This window comes from Musa acuminata, chromosome BXJ2-6 (assembly GCF_036884655.1).
Source record: "Musa acuminata AAA Group cultivar baxijiao chromosome BXJ2-6, Cavendish_Baxijiao_AAA, whole genome shotgun sequence".
NCBI lineage: Eukaryota > Viridiplantae > Streptophyta > Magnoliopsida > Zingiberales > Musaceae > Musa > Musa acuminata.
The window spans coordinates 9,959,710-9,979,523 of record NC_088343.1 but is presented as its reverse complement, the minus strand read 5'-3'; the positions used below and the strand labels follow the sequence as shown (position 1 = coordinate 9,979,523).

Here is a 19,814-nt window from a genome sequence, read left to right as displayed (position 1 = left end):
ATTTGTCAAATATTATTTTAGTTGTCTATTATTTTTTGACATATTAAATTTTTATTACATATAATTTTGAATTATTTTTATATATTTTAAACATACGATCATAATTCCTGAATCGACAATTTGAGTTTCAATTCAAACCGGTCATTTTTAATCAGATCAAAATGTTATGACAACCATCGACACAAGACTCAGAGGAACAAGTATAACTGATGTTGTCTATTAAGCTTGAGATCAACTTGAGAAACAAAGAGATGAGACAAGATAGTCACATGGTTTGGTTTTGAGTTGCACTTGTGAGAATCAATATAGATGAAACCAAACCAAACAAATCAGGAAGGCAATGGAACTAATGAGACAAACTCGGATGTAACCTTTCCCTTCAACTGGATATTAATAACAAAGTGGTCTGGGTACTTCCGGAGCAGCTTCAGGAGGCCAAACCATGGTCTGCCTTTTGCTTCAGTTTGTGGCCAGTCTTCAGCTGTGAGGTATTTTCTTACCCTGCTGTGATGCCATACATTGGCATACTCTTCAACTAGCTGGATCAAAGGCAAAAAAATGATTATTAGAAATGGCCCACAGGTTTCAGATCTTAGTAAGAGGTTTGAAGATGGTAAAGGACAAGCATTTCATCAACAACAAGTTACTGATACCACGTGCAATTTTACTTGATCTTTCAAAGAAACAAGATGCATGATGGCAGGGGAAAAAAGAAAGTCAACTAACACTCCTTGCATTTTTTTATGAACTCGAGAATGCAGGAAAATATCGGCACTGAAAGCAAACAGAAGAGAGAAAAATAAAGGTAAACATAAGGGGAAATTTATGCTCTTCGATCTAACTTATTTTAACAGTGGTCAATTGTCAATGCATCGAGGATGGATGTGCTCTCTCAATTTGTTCTTATCATAAAATACTACTTAATTCTCATAACCTTAATCTGCAACCTGTGTTGTATGAAATAAGGGTGGTACCCAATGCACGAGGCTCCATCAATGCTATCTTTAAATATTTAAGGAGACTCACACCCTTCGCAGAGGGACAATATTACTATGTTGTATGAAATGGGACACCATTTATCACATATCCATATACAAGCCAAGTACTAGTGCTATTCAATCACAAATGTATAGATGGAGGGGTGCAAAATCCCATTTGGTCTAAATCAAAGTCATAATAGAACAATAACAACTACTAAGTTGATGGAGATGATGATTAAATCTTAATTTATTAGAAAGATGATTTTAGTGGAAATCCTCACAACTCTTTTTTAAAGCCATTGACCCCAACCTTATGCTTCTCATGCTTCTGTTCCATAGCTCTAACTTTTCTTCTTTCCCAGGTGACTTGTATTAGCCCTTGCACTGGATATGGGATGAGTTCCTAATTGTATGTACCACAACACTATGAGGATCACTTAGGTGACACCTACACCAAAATGAAGCAAGTTGATGGCTCTTCTGGAATTAAAGCATCTTTCGTATGCCAGCTCTATCAATCCAAACCACGTGGAGTATTCCATGTCAGCATGGCACGGAGCAATCGCCTCACACATATTAACAATATGTCAAATGCTGACATACCATTGCTAGGCATGGGCCTCATGCCCATTCTGCTTTTTACGCTGTGCTGCACTGAACCACTTTACCAGCAAGACCATGCTACCAAAACTGAATTCTTGATATTAACTGTAGAAATGAATATGGTCACAAAAGGATGCACATCCATAATGCAATGCCCCAAAACAAAAAGAATCAATGATCTAAAGACATTTTCAAAAAATGTGAAAGAACAGCAGAAAATAACCTTAACAGAAGTATATATGGCCACCAAAGGTGTCGTTCAAGAATACAAGATAAGGGGAAAAATGTAACCCTTACTTCATCAGCTAATGCGGCAGTCAATTATTCGACAACAGAAAGGAATTCGCATGTTGCTGAAACAAAATATATCCATTTTAATGCTTTATTTTTTTATTTGAAATAAGCTTGCTCATTGCTTACGTCCATTTAATGTTTTCGAGCAACGTGGTCTAATGCATTAATTTAGGCAAATAAAACTATAAGATATGAGCCTATCCTTGTCTGTACTTCTAACAAATTATACTCTCATACAAATTATATTCTCATACTGTCCTGATAACTCATACTGAGTAACATGAAAAGAGCAAAACATTAGACAGAAAATTATAGTAACCAACCTCCGCATGAAGTTTCTCCATAGGCATCCATTCTCCTGGCGCACAAAGATCAGCGAGCAATGTAGCTACAGATGAGATGACATCCTTTTCTTCCAATGCCAAGAGTTGTTGATTATCTGCTTCCCTGTCAACCCTTGACCTTCTCTCAGCCTTTGTCCCTGAAGAGTGGAATATAATGGAGCTTTTATTTTCTGGTAATCTACACATAACATCAGTATAGATAACAGTCAAAGTATATAACTCGACACACGGTTTTTGATGATTTACAGATACGCTGTACCATGTGACAAGTATAATCAAGGGAGTTTCTGCCATGCTGAGGGTTGCCAAATCATCATTTTGTATATTGCTAGCATGAGCAAATCCTGCCATGATTACCCACATGGAATGTGCCAAGGAACATTAAATCCTTGTCCTGAGATCGAACATTATTTAGGAAAACAGGCATACATGTATACAATTTTGTATGTTTTAATTTTCAGACTCTCACTACACGTGCAGACTAATCCTAGTCTATGAGTTAAAAGAGAAGGACAACAATGTCCTGTGATTTCTGCAACTTGATTGGGACTTTGATTCACTTGATGAAGACTCATACATCCTATGCAGTGAAGTAAAGAGTAAAATTATGCCATCCAAAGCAATCTTGTATAGAAGCAGTCAGACAAATCCCTTAAATATGTAAAAGGCAGTGTCAACTTTGGCATCCTAAAACAGAATTTAGTAATCACCAATAGTGGTATTGCAAAGTTTGGTACACTAGTCAAAATGATCATACGAGGCATGTTCAGTCTTAGGTTGGTAACCAACTCCAAGTGCAGCAAAATGAATCCTACAAATGTCTGTATCGACTATTGACCACTATGTCAAAGTACACTTCAGCAGCCATCACAACAAAGGAGAATGTTTGGCACAAGCAACTACTGCAAGATCTACATCAAAGTACAATATCATTCAGTTCCACTCTTGTAAGAGGACAGGTTGGTTGAATGTTCGATAAGTAATCCACTATTCCATCAAATAATATGTGGAAGTAATATATTGTTTTATATACAATTGAAGTCTATCAAAATTAAAAAAACAAATGTTTCACACACTCAAAAAAGAACTTACCTCAGGATTCTGATCTAACTAATCCTGCGTTTCATCACAAGTTGGAAATGGTTCAACTATTGAAACAGATCGTATTAAAGGGAAGTGAGAACGAGTCATATGATTCAAATGTCAATTGCATATCAGGTAGAAAGAACTGAGTGCTATTGGTAAAAGTAAAAGATGTGGCATTTTTATAGCGAACCAAACAACATCCGAAAGAGATGGCCTGTCAGGTTGATGTAAAAATTTGGTGCAAGAATGAACCTCTTCCTTTTATCATTTTCTTCCTTGCACTAACAAGATATTCTGAACTCTTTGTGCTGTGTATCGATTTAACATTTGGCATAAGAATTGTGTCTCTCAAATTTTAAGGATAAAGCTGCACACATCAATTATCCGAAAACCTCACATTAGTGAGAGCCTTGGGCACCAGGCTAACTATTTCTTTTCTTACTTATGCCTGTACGTATGAATTGTGTCACAGCATCTGCAACACTATTTATCTTCTTCATAAAAAGAAACGATCTGTAAAGATTAATATTTAAATACATATACCTAACAAATCCTGAATTGACAATGCAAAATTGCAAGACATGTAGCAAATGTTAAATTTCTAGCTAAAGCAATAACCCTAACACCTCCCACGTAGAGAATTACAATGAAAAATCAATTTTTTTTTCACAATTTTTTTCCTTGGGATTAAATTCGAACCAAATTCTTATTCAACTGATCGCTACAAATGTAAGAGAAGTGAACAACATAAACTAGACGATCGATGCAAAAGAGGAGATTTTGTTGGTCAAAGAAAAGGAAGAGGAATTCTGATACCAACCTGGACGCTGTGATGGTCCGGCCTTCCCTGCCCTACCAAGCTTTTCCTCCCATTCATTTCCCAAATCCCTCCTTATCCTCTTGCCACCGTTACGAGCTACTAAGGCTCCTCTAACCTCATCCTCATCCTCCTCCTCCTCCCCATCATCATCATCATCGTCGTCCTCCTCCTCCTCATCATGAACGAGGATGCCATGATTAAAAGGGCCAACACGCCCGGGGTACGCTGCGAGAGAGACCCCAGACGGCTGCCGAGGAACAGGGGCGCCGCCGCCGAAGAAGGATCGGGAGGGCAGGAGGAAGTAGAACTGCTTGTCCCCGATCTGGAGGAGGTCCTGGGAATCGAGCTTGATGGGCGGCGTGCCGGGGACGTGGAGGACGCCCTCGACGAGGCAGCCGTTCTTACCGAGGACCTCGAGGGCGAAGCGTCTCCGAGGGAAGTCGTAGAAGATGCGGGCGTGGTGGCGGGAGATGTTCATCCCGCCGCCCAGAGTGGCGAGGTCCACGTCCACCGCCGACGTCTTGCTGTTGCGGCCCAGGATGATGGAGTAGGTCTGCATGTAGTACTCGAAGTCCTCGCCTTGGAGCTTCGCGAAGCCCACCTCCGCGTCGACCCCCGGGATAGCGGATCCTCCTCCTCCTCCATCCTCCGCGCCGCGGGCGCTCCGGCCTTTTGCCATGGCTTTTGGTCAGCCTTCCGTTCGCAACCGCGAGAGAGAGAGAGCGCGCGAGAGAGAGCAAAGAGCGCTCCTCAATTCACGAGAGAAAGAAACGAGCAGAGAGAGAGAGAGAGAAAAGACGTGTCTCAAGGAGCTCTCTTTTTAGGCCACCATTTAATTGGGCTTCCCGACCTGTGTCCACAACGTAAAGGCCCAATCCATTGAATCCCTTGTGAAGCCTACACACCGTCTTCTTTCCTATCCACCTCTTTAATTCGTTTTTTATGAAAATACTTTTAATTCGTAATTAAAATTTTATTTTTAAAAATTTAATATATATATATATATATTATATGAAATGATGTTCATAATGTACTCTAATTTGAGGCCTATCACTCACACAATAATATCTCATCCCTTTAGCTTAATTTTATTTTTTTGTTTCACTTTATTTATCTAAAATCAGTTATTTTACAAATAAATAAGTGCATTTTATTCCACAATATAGTTATCATCAAAACCTAGAGATTGTAATTGTATAAATAAATTCTAAATCATAAGATTCCTTTTCTGCTCCATCACCTAAAATACTTGAAAAACCCAACATTGTCACATCGTGTCTTCTCTATTCGATTCAATCTAGTAGTTTAATATGGACTCAAAAATCATATCTATTAAGCATGGTGACTTTTCAACGGATACCTCTTGCACTTCAACTTGACTTCGGCTCTCTACTTCTTCTTCTTCTTCTTCTTCTGGATGCTCTTATTTCTTATCCTTCTTTTCTTCCCTTCTGAGTGTGGAAACTTTGAATCAGATCACCAGCTTGAGAACCAAGGGAAAGAACCGTGACAAGAAAGAAAGAGAAGGAATTGTCATGGCCTGCACTCCAAAGATGCTTTACTAACAGTCCTCTTCACAAAAGACGGTCAGCTTTCCACTTTACTGCATGCGCTCCCGAGCTGCTCTGAGCACGCAGCCACCCACCCAGTGGTAACTCACAGGTTTTGAGGCCTACACACTGCGTTTAGTGGAAGCTTTCCCCTTCTCAGTGAATCTAAGCTCATCAAAGTGTTATCTTTTCTAAAGTTCCACTTGCAGATCTCAACTCTAGCTGTATCCAACTACACTCACAGACAATGACCATCCTCAACCTTCTGCTTCCAACGCCTCCTCCATCAATCCAAAACTTGGCAAGATGTACCAAAGTTCACTCTCCTGCCTCCTCTTCTACTTGCTAATGATCTCCACTTTCCTTCGTTTAGAATGCCTGCAACATTGTGACACTGGCCCTCATCAGGTTAGAGCTGGCTACTGGTTCTCCCAAGACGACCATTACTCCCCTGTTTCAAGCATTAATGCATCCCTCTACACTCACCTCTACTACTACTCTCTCTCCCTTGATGATGTCACCTCCAGCGCCGCAGTTGCAGTCCCGCGGCCTGACCAACTCCCGATCCTTAACACTTTCTCGAGCACCATCAAATTGAGCAATCCATCTCTCAAGACCCTCCTATCCATTGCCACTGATGATCGCAAGAATAGTGCTTCGAATGCAGCTTTTTCTGCCATGGCAGCTGATCCAGATCTTCGATCATCGTTCATCAGTTCTTCCTTAGCATTAGCCAGGGAGAACGAGTTTGATGGGTTAGACCTGGCATGGCAGTTCCCGAGCTTACCATCAGATATGACCAACCTCGGAATCCTGCTTGCAGAATGGCGAGCTCGTATCAGCAAGGAGGCTCAGAATTCATCATCGGTTCTTCTGACAGTCACAGTGTACTTCTCAAACCACTTGTTTGAACGATCAACCGACGACCTTGACTATCCAGTAGATGTAATATCGGAAAACGTTGATTGGGTTAATGCTCTCTGCTTTGGTTACCACAAGAACAGCAATGCCACTACCAACAATGCTGCACTCTTTGACAAGGCCTCCCACTTCTCTACAAGTTATGGCATCACCTCATGGCTGGATGCAGGAATCCCTCCGTGCAAACTGGTAATGGGAATTCCTGCATATGGAAGATCTTGGTTTCTCAAGAACAAAGTGAAAAATGAACCAGGTGCTCCGGTAGTGGCCACAGGACCTCGGCAAAAGATGAGCAACCAGACTGGCATGATGGCCTATTCGGAGATTGAAGAGCTCCTGAAAGATCCTAGTTCTGAATTCATATATGACAACCAGACTGTGATTTCCTATTTCCACTCTGGAGGTCTGTGGGTGAGCTTCGACAGTCCAGAAGTTGTAGAGTGCAAGATAAAATTTGCTCGGCACAACAGGTTGCTGGGTTACTTCCTCTGGCCTATCAGTTTCGATGACCTGCATCACACAATATCCAGACAAGGTGAGTGTTTGGGTTAGACTGAGTGCTATAGAACTTCCTTTCTAGTCTCTAGTTCAGTTCTGTCAAAACTTACCGGATACCGGATGCAGCTTCTGATGTGTGGCTCAGAAACTATAAATCCTCCTACAAAGATGATGATGGCTTGGAACAGGCAGAATCTCCTTTGGAGGCACCACAAGAAGATGCACCAACTCCATCAGCAGCTCCTTCTGGATCACAACACAGGCTTCCAATGATCAACAATTATCATCTTGGTCTGTATCTTTCACTGTGTTTTCTTTTCACTTAGCAACATTTTAAGGTGGCATGAAACTGTAAAGAGAAGGCTTTCAACATTCTTTACAATAGAATCCTTCAACTATATGATGAAAATGCCTGGAAATTTGTCCCTACAGTTTTATCACATGAAAAATGGATTTGGCTTCAGCATCACATCTGTGCTGATCTTAAATAAATACTATACAAAATACTGCAAGCTGGCATCACCAATGAAGTCGAAAACTGAATGCCTGCATAAGTGGATGTGCCAAATATGTACCCAGAGTCAAAATTGTGATCGTTAAGTAAGGTAGCCGGATAAATTCCTTGTAATAATCCTTGGGCAACTTTTGACGCCCATCCAAGATTGCTGCAAAAGGAATTACACTTGTTCTGCTCTTTAAAACTTCGAAAGCTTCACCATATCGTAATGCCAGCCGCCTATCACCATTCCAAACACCATATATGTGATGAGCTATCAGGCCAACAGACGCCGCCACTGCTACAGTGTTACCAATCCAAAGTGTATGGGCCAAGCACCATATTACCTGTCCAACCATCTTGAAGAATAGAACAGGACCAAAATTAACATCATAAAGTAGGAGAAGCGCACAAGTTTAACATCCTAATGTAAGCAGTGATGTCTGATAAGCCTCCTGCACTTGAGATTTTATACAGGAATAGGTAGAGGAAATTATACCTGTGGGTGTCTGGTGATTCTCATAATTCCTGTTTCCCAGAGATGCATTTTTGGCTTATCAACAGCTGCAACTTCTAAAAGATTAAAGGTGGAGGGGTAGAGTAAAAAGAAGGATATGAAGGATGAGAACCACACGAGCTCATGGAGTCCAAAGACATTCTGAAGTTGCCACAATTGAGTGCCATCATATCGATGATTAATGAAATAAACCTAAACGAAAATAGCACTAAGGTCATTAAAAAAGACCAGAAGAATATAAAATCATGAACAGATCCAGAGTATGGAATGTGACATGCAGCACTTATGAGCAATGGAATTCTTATGACTGCCAAAACCAAATGAGAATGTTAAAGGACTCACAACAGCACTGACTGCCAAAGGAAGTGAAACCCCAGCAAACAGAACTCGGTAAACCCTCTCTCCTATGAGCTTTTCACCATCATCACGCAGACTTGCCAAACCACTATGGACAATGGCGAAAATGAAGATAAGCATCAAGAGTACAACCTGTTTAAGTGAAGAAAATTTGGATCAGCATAAGAAACTTCTACATTAAACTGACCTAGACAAAGAAAAGGTGATAAGAACTCTCTACCACTAAGGATGATAACACTATAGCCTTTGTTAGAGAGTGTGACGAGTCATAAATAATCAGGTAATTGATGAAGGATTCACAATTTGCGGAATACAAATCTTTCATTGACAACTTGTTATCTTTCTATCGAGTCCCAAAAGTACAAATGACATTCAAAAAGATAAGTGACTTCCATCTGTCACCTAATTGAGAGATTTCAGTAGTTCAATTCATTTCAAACACAAGAAATTTATCATACCAGGTTGACTCAAATAGAAAAGATCTTAGTATCCAAGCAAACTCATAGTGACAATCAGTCCTGTTTAATAACTGGATGTCTATTAGCTTCACATATGCCAAAACGACCTGCTTTTGAAGCTTAATTTTGCATCAAACCCTCAAGCAACGCTGCCTAGAAACATGGACGATGTAGTTTATGCATCTTTTGCTTTCATGAATGTATGCTTTAACCTTTATCGATAAGCACTTGGTCATCCTGGTTAAACTCGACAAGGAAAAATGCAACTCTCAGATTTCAAAGTCACACTAGCTGTGAATATTTTGATAAATAAACTTCAGCTATCTAGTTGAGACTTCGGTGCAAGTGCCAAGCCTGATCTTCCATGGAGCATCACTGATACAAGATAAGATTTTCCCAACTATATGACCATCTTACGGGGGCATGATATAAGATAAGATTTTCCCAACTATATGAGGAAATCTCTATATTCTATTGAGGAAAATCTTCGGAAAATCCTTCCTCCTAATTTGTATAAATAGGAGAGGGACATGTTAATGTATTTAAGCTTTTTCACTTATTCAATAAAGCTTCTTCAATAAAGATTCATCAATAATTATTCTTATCTTTTATTATTTTCATCATGGTATCAGAGAATAAGAAAAGCGAAGTTTCGCCCTTGCCTTCGACCAGAGACCAACGCCGCTATAGCCACATTCCTAAGAGGCTCCACGGCCAATCCTTATCTTCCAATAATCGGTAGACTTAAGGAGAACTAAAGGCGAACTTAAAGAAAACGAAGGGACAGCAATCGCAGCAACAACAATGATCTTGCCATACTCACGAAGCTTCTCACTTGTAAACCATTCTCGGGGCTCGGGACATGATATAAGATAAGATTTTTTCAACTATATGACCATCTTGTGGGGGCATGATACAAGATAAGATTTTCCCAACTATATGAGAAAATCTCTATATTCTATTGAGGAAAATCTTCGGAAAATTCTTCCTCCTAATCAGGAAAGAGACATATTAATATATTTAAACTTTTTCACTTATTCAATAAAGCTTCTTCAATAATTATTTTTATCTTTTATTATTTTCATCACTTACGCGTGTTCCAAGACATCTAATGTTAGATATCCTACGTAATTATATTGGTATGTATCATTCATTTTCCACAACACATGCAAATGAGGGCAAAAGAGAAACAGAGAATGAATCCAAAAGAAAAGGTGCTAACTGCTCGACTAAACATGCAATTCAACCAGCAAATAAGCTTCACTCCGGCATAGAAATCGAACAAGAAGAAGCATAACCGAAGAAAACCACCGATCCTTCGTGTCCAAACTCACCTCCGGGCGCTCAGAAAGTCGAGAAACCGCATCGATATACACCGTGCCGAACCCCGTGGACGGACTAATCCACAGTACATCGAGCGCGACGAGAACGGCACCGAGTATGGCCGTGAAATAGGCCCAAGATGAGAGCTTTTGCTGCCCAGGATCGAACGCCGCCGAGTCCTCGCCGAAGGGAGCTTCCTGAGGGATCGGACTCTCGGGTTCTGCACCTCCGATCGACGTCCCTCTGTCGTGAGTTCTACCGAAGAACCGAAGGCAATTCGACGAACTGGGGCGCCAAAGGTGGGGGCTTTGAAAGGGTTTTGGGAAGGCGAGGGACGGCGGGTAGCGAAGCGAGGGGGTTGCGACGCTGCGGCGGGGAGAGGGGAGGAGGAGAGGTGTTGAGGTGGAGAGGAGGAGTCGAGACGCCATTTCCAAGAAGCAAAGATGAGAAGGGAGAGATGCTGAGGAGCGGAGCGGAGTGGGGCGAGTGAGGGAAGGAGACGAGCGAGAGGCCTTATAAAAACGAGAGTTTTGGATGATGGCATCTTTGAAACGGAATGCCTCAGTGGGGAGGTCTTTGGACGGTGGTGGCGAACAATAATGGACGCACTTCCAACCTCTCACTTCATGACATTCGTCTAAAATATTTCTCTCTTACAAATAATAAATGGTAATCGGCTGAGTAATTCTGAATCTTCAAACTGTAAATAAGAGAAATTGTACAATGAGATTTCAACACAACCTATATAATTAAGTAAATAATTTATAGGATGAGATTTGGAATCTTTATTTTTTTTCTTATAAGATTATGAATCAATATAATATAAGATATACAGAGGATTAATATATACAATATTATTCTTATAAATGTTGATTCATCATTATGCATTAGTTAATTATTTAATTTTTTTTATATTTTGTGAAGGTGAAACTATCCATGCAAAATACAACCCTATAGTGTAGGCGTAATCATTGTATATATAGGATTTGGGAAGAATCGATGGCTTTGTTTAAAAACGTATTTATATTTTTAACGTATAGATCTTGAATGAATATGTAGTTATAAAATACTTTGAGTGTTTTATAAATAATGGATAAAAAATTATATTTTAATTATGCACTGACGACGTAAGTGTTGTTGTGTAAAATTATATTTCAAAGGTCTTGAATATTTTATAACAAATTTACCCTTTAATTATTTTAAATATTTATTCAAAAATAAATACATATTTGTATTTAAATTTATAAAAAAATGAATATATGAATGTAATCTTATAAAAAATATATATTTTTTTAAATAAATAAAATAAAATTTTATCTTTATAGAAAATATAAATCATATTTATTTCTCACTAACTCATATTAACAATCTTGTAATCTTAGATAAAATCATATGATACTTTTGAAATTAAAAAAAAATTATATTAACATCCTGCAAATGCTGAAATATAAATATTATCTTAAAATAGATCGAGTATTTCCAATGCAACATTCAGACCAAAAATGATATGAAAAATTATTAAATATCGATTCATATTTAAAATGTGTATAACTAGTTTTACTTCCAAGAATGCATCCAACATCCTAAATTGACAAAATTTTCGATGTGTTACTAAGAAATCATAATTTCTCCTCACCTAAAATCTTATGAATCTATTGGTAGTAGAAATAAATTCGTAAATCATACAGCTAACCTTCCTGTTCTGTCTCTTTATGTGTGGTAGAATTTGACATCAAGAGACATTTATTACCTTAACAAGTTCTTAATATGTTGTAAATAAATAAATCTCTGGTAGAGATATTTTTTCACACTATATATATGATGATAATGGTAGCTGCACCTGCCAGCTTTAAGTATCACTTGGATATGTTTATAATTATTGAAACCTTGATTAATCAATTTTGATCAAGTCTAGAATGCAATTAACATGCTAATTTATACTTGTAGAAAACAGTAGTCCAGAGAATAATAGAAGAGATAGAGGTAGTGAGTGCCAGTCGCAGGCATGGATCAAAATGAGCCACATATTAGAAAAAGAAATGGACTCTTTTCAAACCCATTAAGAACCCAAGACAGTGGACAATGACTTGCAACCTCCACCATCAGAGAAGCAAAAAGGCAGCATCAGAAGCATTTTGCTTTGGAAATTCCAGAGGAAAAAAAATAATTTGGTTTCTTAGAAATCTGAATACAACAGATATTGATTTTGGAAAGGGAATAGAGTCAGCAAATCAACAAATGTAGCTGGTTTTAAGTCATCCTCTGATTTTGGGATAATCCTTGTGATGTTTCAGAGTCAAGACTATGTCAGATTAAACCATGCATGGGTACTGCAGATATGGAAGTCACTGCTGATGGAAAGAGGGGTTGAGACATGAATAATATTGGTCACAAGCTTAGATCATAGTGTGGGTTATCAGTTGCCTCAAACAGTACTAGCAGACATGGCTGTAAAGAAGAAACATGCCAGGCACATGGAGGGAGGGAATACCCTCCATGAATTGGTCAACCAGATTCCCCCTCCTCAAAAAAGCCTTCCATGACATGAACAGTTGCAGATTGCAAATAAAGATTGTGGGGTCATCAACCCTACCCTCCTCATGAGATCCCACATGCAGAGGGCAGTACACATTCACCTGTTTGATCTAGAAAACACCTAAGTTACAACAGTGGTCTTGGGGAGGGCGGGGGTGTGGGTGGGGGGGGGTGGAAACAAATTGATGACCACAACCCTTTGTCTCCTCCAGGATGGAAAGATGGAAGACCAAACACCTTGTGAAGCCTCCACTGGTGGAGACATGAAAACAGTGCACTCTCTTCGATGATCCCAGCTCAACATAACCATGAGGTGTGTTTATTCTGTTCCAAACAATTCACCTATAAAATACAAGACTTCAGACAGCATAAAGAAACTTATTCTCCAAGGAAAAATCATAAAGAAGCTCAAGCACAAGACACACCCTTAACATTCTTCTTAACCTCATCATACTCTGCACTCAGATTCGTGACAAGCATTATATAGTCAAACAACTTAAATCACCCTGCAGGTGGCCCTCAATGATACATAAAGGGCAAATTTGCACATACATACCTCAAAAGTCAGTAAAACATGTAATTATTTCTCCAAATTTAAGCTTAGCATAGAGCGTAGATGTTCAAATTCTAATTGACATTAATAACCTTCGAAACTCTATTATGATGGTTTTATTTTAATCAAACTAGCAAATAACCCTGATCAGCAGTGTTTAAAATGACCCTTTTTTTTTAAGGATTTGATGTCCTACTAAAATTAATAGGGCTAAGTATATCATTTCCAAACTTTTCAAGGATATATAAGTTCAAAACATAGATAAGTGAAAGAAAAAAAAAACCTAAATAAAAGGACCACATTACCAGCCCTACTACATAATTATAGGCTTAAATGCACTGACCAACTCCCACCCACCTCTAAGATTTTTGGATGACAAGCAGTGAACAGCCAGCATCATTAACTCAGAGCTGCTCATCTCGAGACACCCACCAACAGCAACCTCACCACTCAATTCTAGCAGTCTCAGAGACCATGAGAACGCACTTGTTGCATTCCTCAGTCTCAGAGACTAAACTAGTACAATTTAGCAAACAAGAACTAGAAATTAGAAGTACCACTCAGTATAAACACTTTTAATCATCCCCTATGCAGATCCAACACATGTAAACCAATACCAAGGCAAGCAAAAGGAACATTCTTCCTTTCCAATTGGCACTCCCAACACACACAGTGATATGATCAAGCAAGTAGAGATCATAACCTAGGAGGGGAAGAAGAGCGTCTCAGAGGTGGCACCCAAAGCAGTTGCATGTCTTGGGGGTGAAGGAGCAGAAACCGAAGGGCCTGTTGGGGATGTTGCAGTTGATGGCGTAGCAGCATGGAGAAGGAAGGCAGATGCCCCGCGGGCCTCCGCAGCAGGTGCAGAGAGCGCATATCTGGAAGCTGCTGAGTCGGCGCCGCTTGGCCTCGTCGATCAGCACCGATTTGAGCCCCGGCGCCACCGCCGACGCCGGCTTCATCGACGCCGTCGGCCCGCCCGCAGCCTGGCTCAGAACGCAAGCAAAGCAAAGCAAAGCCTACACGGTTAGCGCATGACTCCACAACATAACGACGAATGCACGCGACAGTGCAGAAAGGAACTCACATCTGCGGAGAATGTGAGGTGGGATGTGGAGGCAACAAAGAAGAGGAGAAAGAGGCAGAGGAGGAGAGATTGAGGTGCAGAGGCACAAGCCATGTCTCTTCGTGAGAAGAGGCCGGTCTTCTTCTTTTGGTCTTGGAAGGGTATGGGAGGAGGGAATTTGGTGGGGTTGGGGAGTATTTATTACCCACTGTGGGGGGTTGGCATGGTAGAGGAGGAGGAAGAAGAGATTTGGGAGTGAAGAGAAGGCGGGGGGGGGGGGGGGGGGGGGGTGGGGGTGCGGAGGGAGAGAGAGACCGAGAAGGGCGGAGAAGAGAGGATGGGGTTTGAGGATTTAGCCCTTCGGTCTCCCTTGCAACTGTTTGTTGGTAGGGAATTGGATGGGGTTAAATCCCATGCCTTCCCCACAAGGCAGCAGTGGCAGGGGCACTCTCCACGGATGATGGTATAATGCCGATTGACTGATGAGAATCCTGGTCCATTGGACAACTAGAGCAAGGATGTACACAACATGCAGTAAAATTTGGTAGGATATTAATTAAGGCCCAAAAGGTTAGGAACATGCAATGCACTCTTGTAATTTATTATCAAGATAAAAGGGGACTTAACGAGAATTTTAACTTCAACAAGAAACTATCTGTTCTTGCCACACTGAAATTTATTAGGATCTGCCTACGGTGGCAATTGAGAAATCATTTTCAACTTTAATCCATGGATGGTTCTCTCATATTAATTCGTAGGAGAAGGTTGTTCCATCAACCCTTGTATTGTTTTGGAGCATAAGAGAGGGCACCATTCAATTCCTTCAAAAGGGCAGGTCTCTATCCTATTCAATCTACAGCTAAAAATCTATTCTAATCAATTGACAGCTAAAATTATTACCTTTATATACAACACTTATCAAAGCCTCCTCCTACAAATCCCAACATCACGATTGCTGTGTGCAAATGTAAACATCCCCACAGATTTAATTCAAATGTTGCAGAGAGACATTGTCCTCAAGTTAACCTTTCTATAATCCAACTCACTGAGTAATAAACTTAGACCCAAGTCACCACATTACGTTAAAGTTCATGTCCATCATAGATTGCATGTTAATAATCTAAATTTTTAATTATTTCAGTCACCACCAGAAAAAAAAACACTTGCAATACATTACTCAAGCTCGCGCTCATCCGCCATATCATCCACCTAGTATCCCTGCCTAAGCTTTTCATCGTACCTGTTCTTCTCGTCCTGCAAATAAGTAGTTGAAAGTGAGCATCTAAGTATCACTGAACTTTATTCCAATAAAGCACATTATTCTTGGACAATGATACATCAGCAACCAGAATCAAATTCTTTCAGAATTTACATCCTAGAGAAAATTTACTAATCAATTTACCAAACTAAGAAGGTATTTGTCGAGGCATTCCTAGAATACACTATTGTTGGTGATATATCGTTTCATGAAACATAAGAGGGTAAATGACAATCAAGTGTCAAGCAGTGGAAAACCAAATGGCATGGGAGCAAATATTGACATGCAAACTAAAAGGTGACAGACTTCACATAGGACATTGTTGAACAAAATCGGTCAATTCTCCAACGACCAGATGGAACATGATCTGAGTTTTATCATAGGTCTTGAGGAACCATTTTTCCTTGAAGAAGACCTTAATATGACAGCTCATGAAATACAATAGCATCAGGCACACTTATACAGACATTTTGAGCCAACTGATAGCCTTATCACTAGCATTATATTAATTCCATGACCTAATTTTGTCAGTAAGATTTTTCCTTCTCATTCACAATCAAGTTGGATTAAATTCAGATGAAATTAAGTAAAACCTGGGTTTTCAGCCAACAGTTTGCACCAATTGCTAGCTACCATAAGAACAATACAGGCAAGCCAATACATTGATCACAGTAGATCTGCATCACGGTTTAGCACTATCATGGACAAATATATTCGATATGTTCAAGATCACGCTCCATAATGTATGTCAGTCATATTGTTGCAAGTGTCGCATAGATAAGAGAAAGGATCTAAATCTGTAATTAAAGGCTCTGGAAAAAGTAGATCATGTATAAATGCATCAAGGCAACTTCAGTTACACTAAAGAAAAAGACAAAGAAACAATTTCAACGGGGTCATTTTGATAAAGAATATTATTGCTCATAGAAAAAAAATTGTTAAAACTTAGTATCACTTAGAATCGAAGGAGCTTATATACATTGATAATGAATTCCTAGAGATGCAGTTCAGGAAAGAGATCAATAAATAATAATAAAAGAGTGCTCAAATAAAACTTTTGTTACCACCATAGTTTTCAGACCATGTCATTCCACAAAATTTAAGCACTATAAGCCATTTTGTACAAGAGAATACTTCAAAAAACACATGGTATTGTGCTTATCATGACAACAGATTGAGAATGTGAACCAGCTCAAGCCAACCTACTTGCATTGTGCAGCCTAACTCTGAACAAACCATGCCAAAGATCCACTTGTCTAATCAAATATCTCAAGCATGAGCAACAATGAATATATTGGCTGTAAGAATGTGTTGCTGCATCTATAGTCATTTGGTGCTGGTGGTTAGAAATCCACTGGCAGTGAGAAAGCTAGCCGACTGATAGCCTTATCACTAGCAACCAAATGAGAGTGTTCCTAGTCTAAAAGACACCTAGAATTTTTCTTTACCACCAACATGCCAGTGTTGTTAAAACAGCCTCCTAGAGTCTGCATAGATATTGTTAACAGCACATACAATGCCAACTGACTAACACAGTGTGCCAGGTAAATCATGGTTACAACAAGATGTCATTCAGTTAGTAAATAGGATAGTCGAAAGAAGAAAGAAATAGAGAAACAGTATACTGAGAAAAACTGAAAAACAACTATAAAAGATTACATGGCTGGTCATATAATTCATCCCAAAAATCCAAAAAATTAGCAAAAAAAGAAATCACTGGAAAAGAGTGAAATTAGAAAATTAGAATAGGATTTGATTCTAATCATAATCCAAACTCAAATACAAATTTAACTTGACCTAAAATTAAGATATAACAACATCAAATTGCTTCTTTCGGGACCCATCGTGTCCACTAATTCACCATATTATTTAGCATTTAGCTGCCTATCTTCAATATTTGTAAGAGTGAACCCAAAAGTTTTTGTCACCAATATTTCAATTAATAACTCTAATTGAGCTTTAAATTTCAGTGATACAAGTTTGACATGCAGTAGGATACAAGAATTTCTATAACGAATGACCCTTTACTGGAAATTTCCTCAATGTAAAGGACTTCGATACTGGATTCCTTGAATCTTTTGTTTTTCATGACATAAAAACTTGCCTTGTTACCTTCAAAATTATTTTCATCCATATGTCCAGTTCAGAGCCAAAAAAATGCATTCAGCAAAGTTACTCTGGCTGGAAAGAAAATAACATAACATTGGCTCATATAATTGCTTGCTTTTTATTCTGCCAACCCACCTGTCCATCTGCTTTGGGCACAATGACTTATGGATGTTCTTTCCCACCACCAAATCAAGCTTTCACGACACATTATCTGTTGTATTGTTTCTTATAACAGCAGATGACAAGGAATCTTGAACCAAACATGAAGAGTACTAGATAGGGATCACTTATACCAAATAATGCATCACCAAATGGTGCCCCATTTGGAAGATCAGATCTGACCAACCAAGAGGCTGTTCAGACAGATGTCTGACTAAAACGACAGTAGATTGGCTGTAGCAGTAGGTAGTGCAATCAAAAGAAGAATAATGAAAGGGTTTTTCAAACCTATAAGACATAATTCAGCAGAATAACATGCTGTTCTCTGTAAAAGTAACTAGGAAAAAAAGCAAAAAGTGGATGTATGGAGAGGAACTCAAATGAGCACAAACTAGAGGAACTACCACAAAATAAGAAAAAATTCATGAATTTTTTTTCAAACCAGACTAATTACACAGCCATGGTTTGGAACTCTCATACAAGGAATTCCTTGTTAGTTGGACTCTCATCCAAACCATACACATGGCATCTAACCATTAATGCTAATGAAGAGTTACACATGCCATCCATGTCAACCGATGCCATGCAGCATATACAGTGTCAGAACGTCACTAGAAATTCAAGATGGGGCATCCAACAAGTGTTATGCTGGCATAGTACCCATGGCAATTGACATGCCCCTGATGCCGACCAACAAGTATTATGCTAGCATGTAATTAACAATAATGTGTGTTAGGAACCTAAAAACCTCGATACTAATAAATATGATTTAATAAGAATATTCAGTGCAAATAGCAAAAAGAATTGAATCATGGACAACGATTTAATGGTAATCAATGAAACATGACTGACTTGACTTAATCTTCAACAGGGTCCAGCTGCAAAACTGGATCTTTTCCTATAGATTGTGCTAGAAATATATTGTGAAAAGCACATTAAACTATATGCATTGGATATGACATTACAAAAATGAACCCAAAAAAAAAACAAATACAAAGAAAGGGTTACATATTATAAGCCTTGAAATAGAATTTCTCAAAATGTCACGTATCCTTGGGTTCCTCTGCAGAAAATTAAACCACTGAACACCAGCATGCTTTTAGATGTTAAACAACGAGTAGTGAGCAGCAAACCTCGAAACCCTTCTTCAGATAGTCAAGCTCCTTGTCGAGGTCATCGATCGCCTGGTTATATGCCTGAGTCGGTGAAGACTGGCTTGTCGTTTGGATCTGGTGAGGTGCACACAGACATGTCAAACGCAATGCTCCAATCTGTTCTATTGGTTGATAAAAGATGAAGCATACCCTAACTATGATCTTGTACTGCAAGGGGTGTGGAAGCTTGTAACCCGCAAAGAGCACACTGGGGTCTCTGTGCAGCTGCCTGCGGCCACAACAAAAACAAAACTAAATCCGCTATAAATTACATATGTTTTAGAGAAAGAAAGGAACGCGACAGAGGTAGAGGGTGTGCACATTCGGAGGATGTTTCCGATCGTGTGGTCTTCGCGCTCGACGGTGAAGGAGGCCGCATTGACGATCTTGGTGTCCCTCTCATATGAAACCCTAATTTTTCATCCGCATAAGAGAAAGATCACGTTATCAAGAAACCCAAAAAACTTGAGGGAAATTCTTGAACAAAACAAGTTCGTCGAGGGTTTAATCTGCCGTCGAAAATATTCTATCAACAAGAAAACGAAGATCGACGATGGGAAAGGATTAGGGTCAAAGGAAAGGAAAAACAGATGGGGTTGGTTGCTCACTTCTTGGTGCCCTCAGGCACAACAAAGCGCTCGTAACGATCCGGAGCGTTCATTTCTCCGCCTCTCGTCCTCCTTGTCCTTGTACTAACCAAACCCACGACCGATCAGTAGAACCGCCTTTTATA

The 19,814-nt window shown here is 39.4% G+C and overlaps 5 protein-coding genes across 5 annotated transcripts; 1 reads left to right on the top strand and 4 right to left on the bottom strand.

Moving 5' to 3' along the window:
• Positions 1 to 188: 188 nt before the first annotated feature.
• LOC103987602 (FHA domain-containing protein FHA2) lies at positions 189 to 5,243 on the bottom strand. Its single transcript, XM_009405948.3, has 3 exons — positions 4,128 to 5,243; positions 2,201 to 2,358; positions 189 to 539 (listed from the first exon to the last, which is right to left on the bottom strand). The coding sequence occupies exons 1-3, from the start codon at positions 4,804 to 4,806 to the stop codon at positions 330 to 332; spliced, it is 1,047 nt and encodes a 348-aa protein (XP_009404223.2). The 5' UTR covers positions 4,807 to 5,243; the 3' UTR covers positions 189 to 329.
• A 740-nt stretch (positions 5,244 to 5,983) lies between these two features.
• LOC135614718 (class V chitinase CHIT5b-like) lies at positions 5,984 to 7,505 on the top strand. The gene is made up of 2 exons (XM_065112376.1): positions 5,984 to 7,133; positions 7,223 to 7,505. Exons 1-2 carry the CDS (start codon positions 5,984 to 5,986, stop codon positions 7,420 to 7,422), a joined length of 1,350 nt encoding a protein of 449 aa, XP_064968448.1. The 3' UTR covers positions 7,423 to 7,505.
• LOC135614719 (15-cis-zeta-carotene isomerase, chloroplastic-like) lies at positions 7,449 to 10,800 on the bottom strand. Its single transcript, XM_065112377.1, has 4 exons — positions 10,259 to 10,800; positions 8,452 to 8,598; positions 8,092 to 8,301; positions 7,449 to 7,951 (listed from the first exon to the last, which is right to left on the bottom strand). Exons 1-4 carry the CDS (start codon positions 10,673 to 10,675, stop codon positions 7,616 to 7,618), a joined length of 1,110 nt encoding a protein of 369 aa, XP_064968449.1. The 5' UTR covers positions 10,676 to 10,800; the 3' UTR covers positions 7,449 to 7,615.
• Positions 10,801 to 13,876: 3,076 nt separating this feature from the next.
• On the bottom strand, positions 13,877 to 19,807 carry LOC135614717 (DNA-directed RNA polymerases II, IV and V subunit 11-like). The gene is made up of 6 exons (XM_065112375.1): positions 19,690 to 19,807; positions 19,403 to 19,492; positions 19,232 to 19,310; positions 19,061 to 19,156; positions 14,423 to 15,655; positions 13,877 to 14,321 (listed from the first exon to the last, which is right to left on the bottom strand). Exons 1-5 carry the CDS (start codon positions 19,740 to 19,742, stop codon positions 15,611 to 15,613), a joined length of 363 nt encoding a protein of 120 aa, XP_064968447.1. The 5' UTR covers positions 19,743 to 19,807; the 3' UTR covers positions 13,877 to 14,321; positions 14,423 to 15,610.
• On the bottom strand, positions 14,061 to 14,515 carry LOC135613831 (uncharacterized). Its single transcript, XM_065110852.1, has 2 exons — positions 14,423 to 14,515; positions 14,061 to 14,321 (listed from the first exon to the last, which is right to left on the bottom strand). Exons 1-2 carry the CDS (start codon positions 14,513 to 14,515, stop codon positions 14,061 to 14,063), a joined length of 354 nt encoding a protein of 117 aa, XP_064966924.1.
• Positions 19,808 to 19,814: the final 7 nt, after the last annotated feature.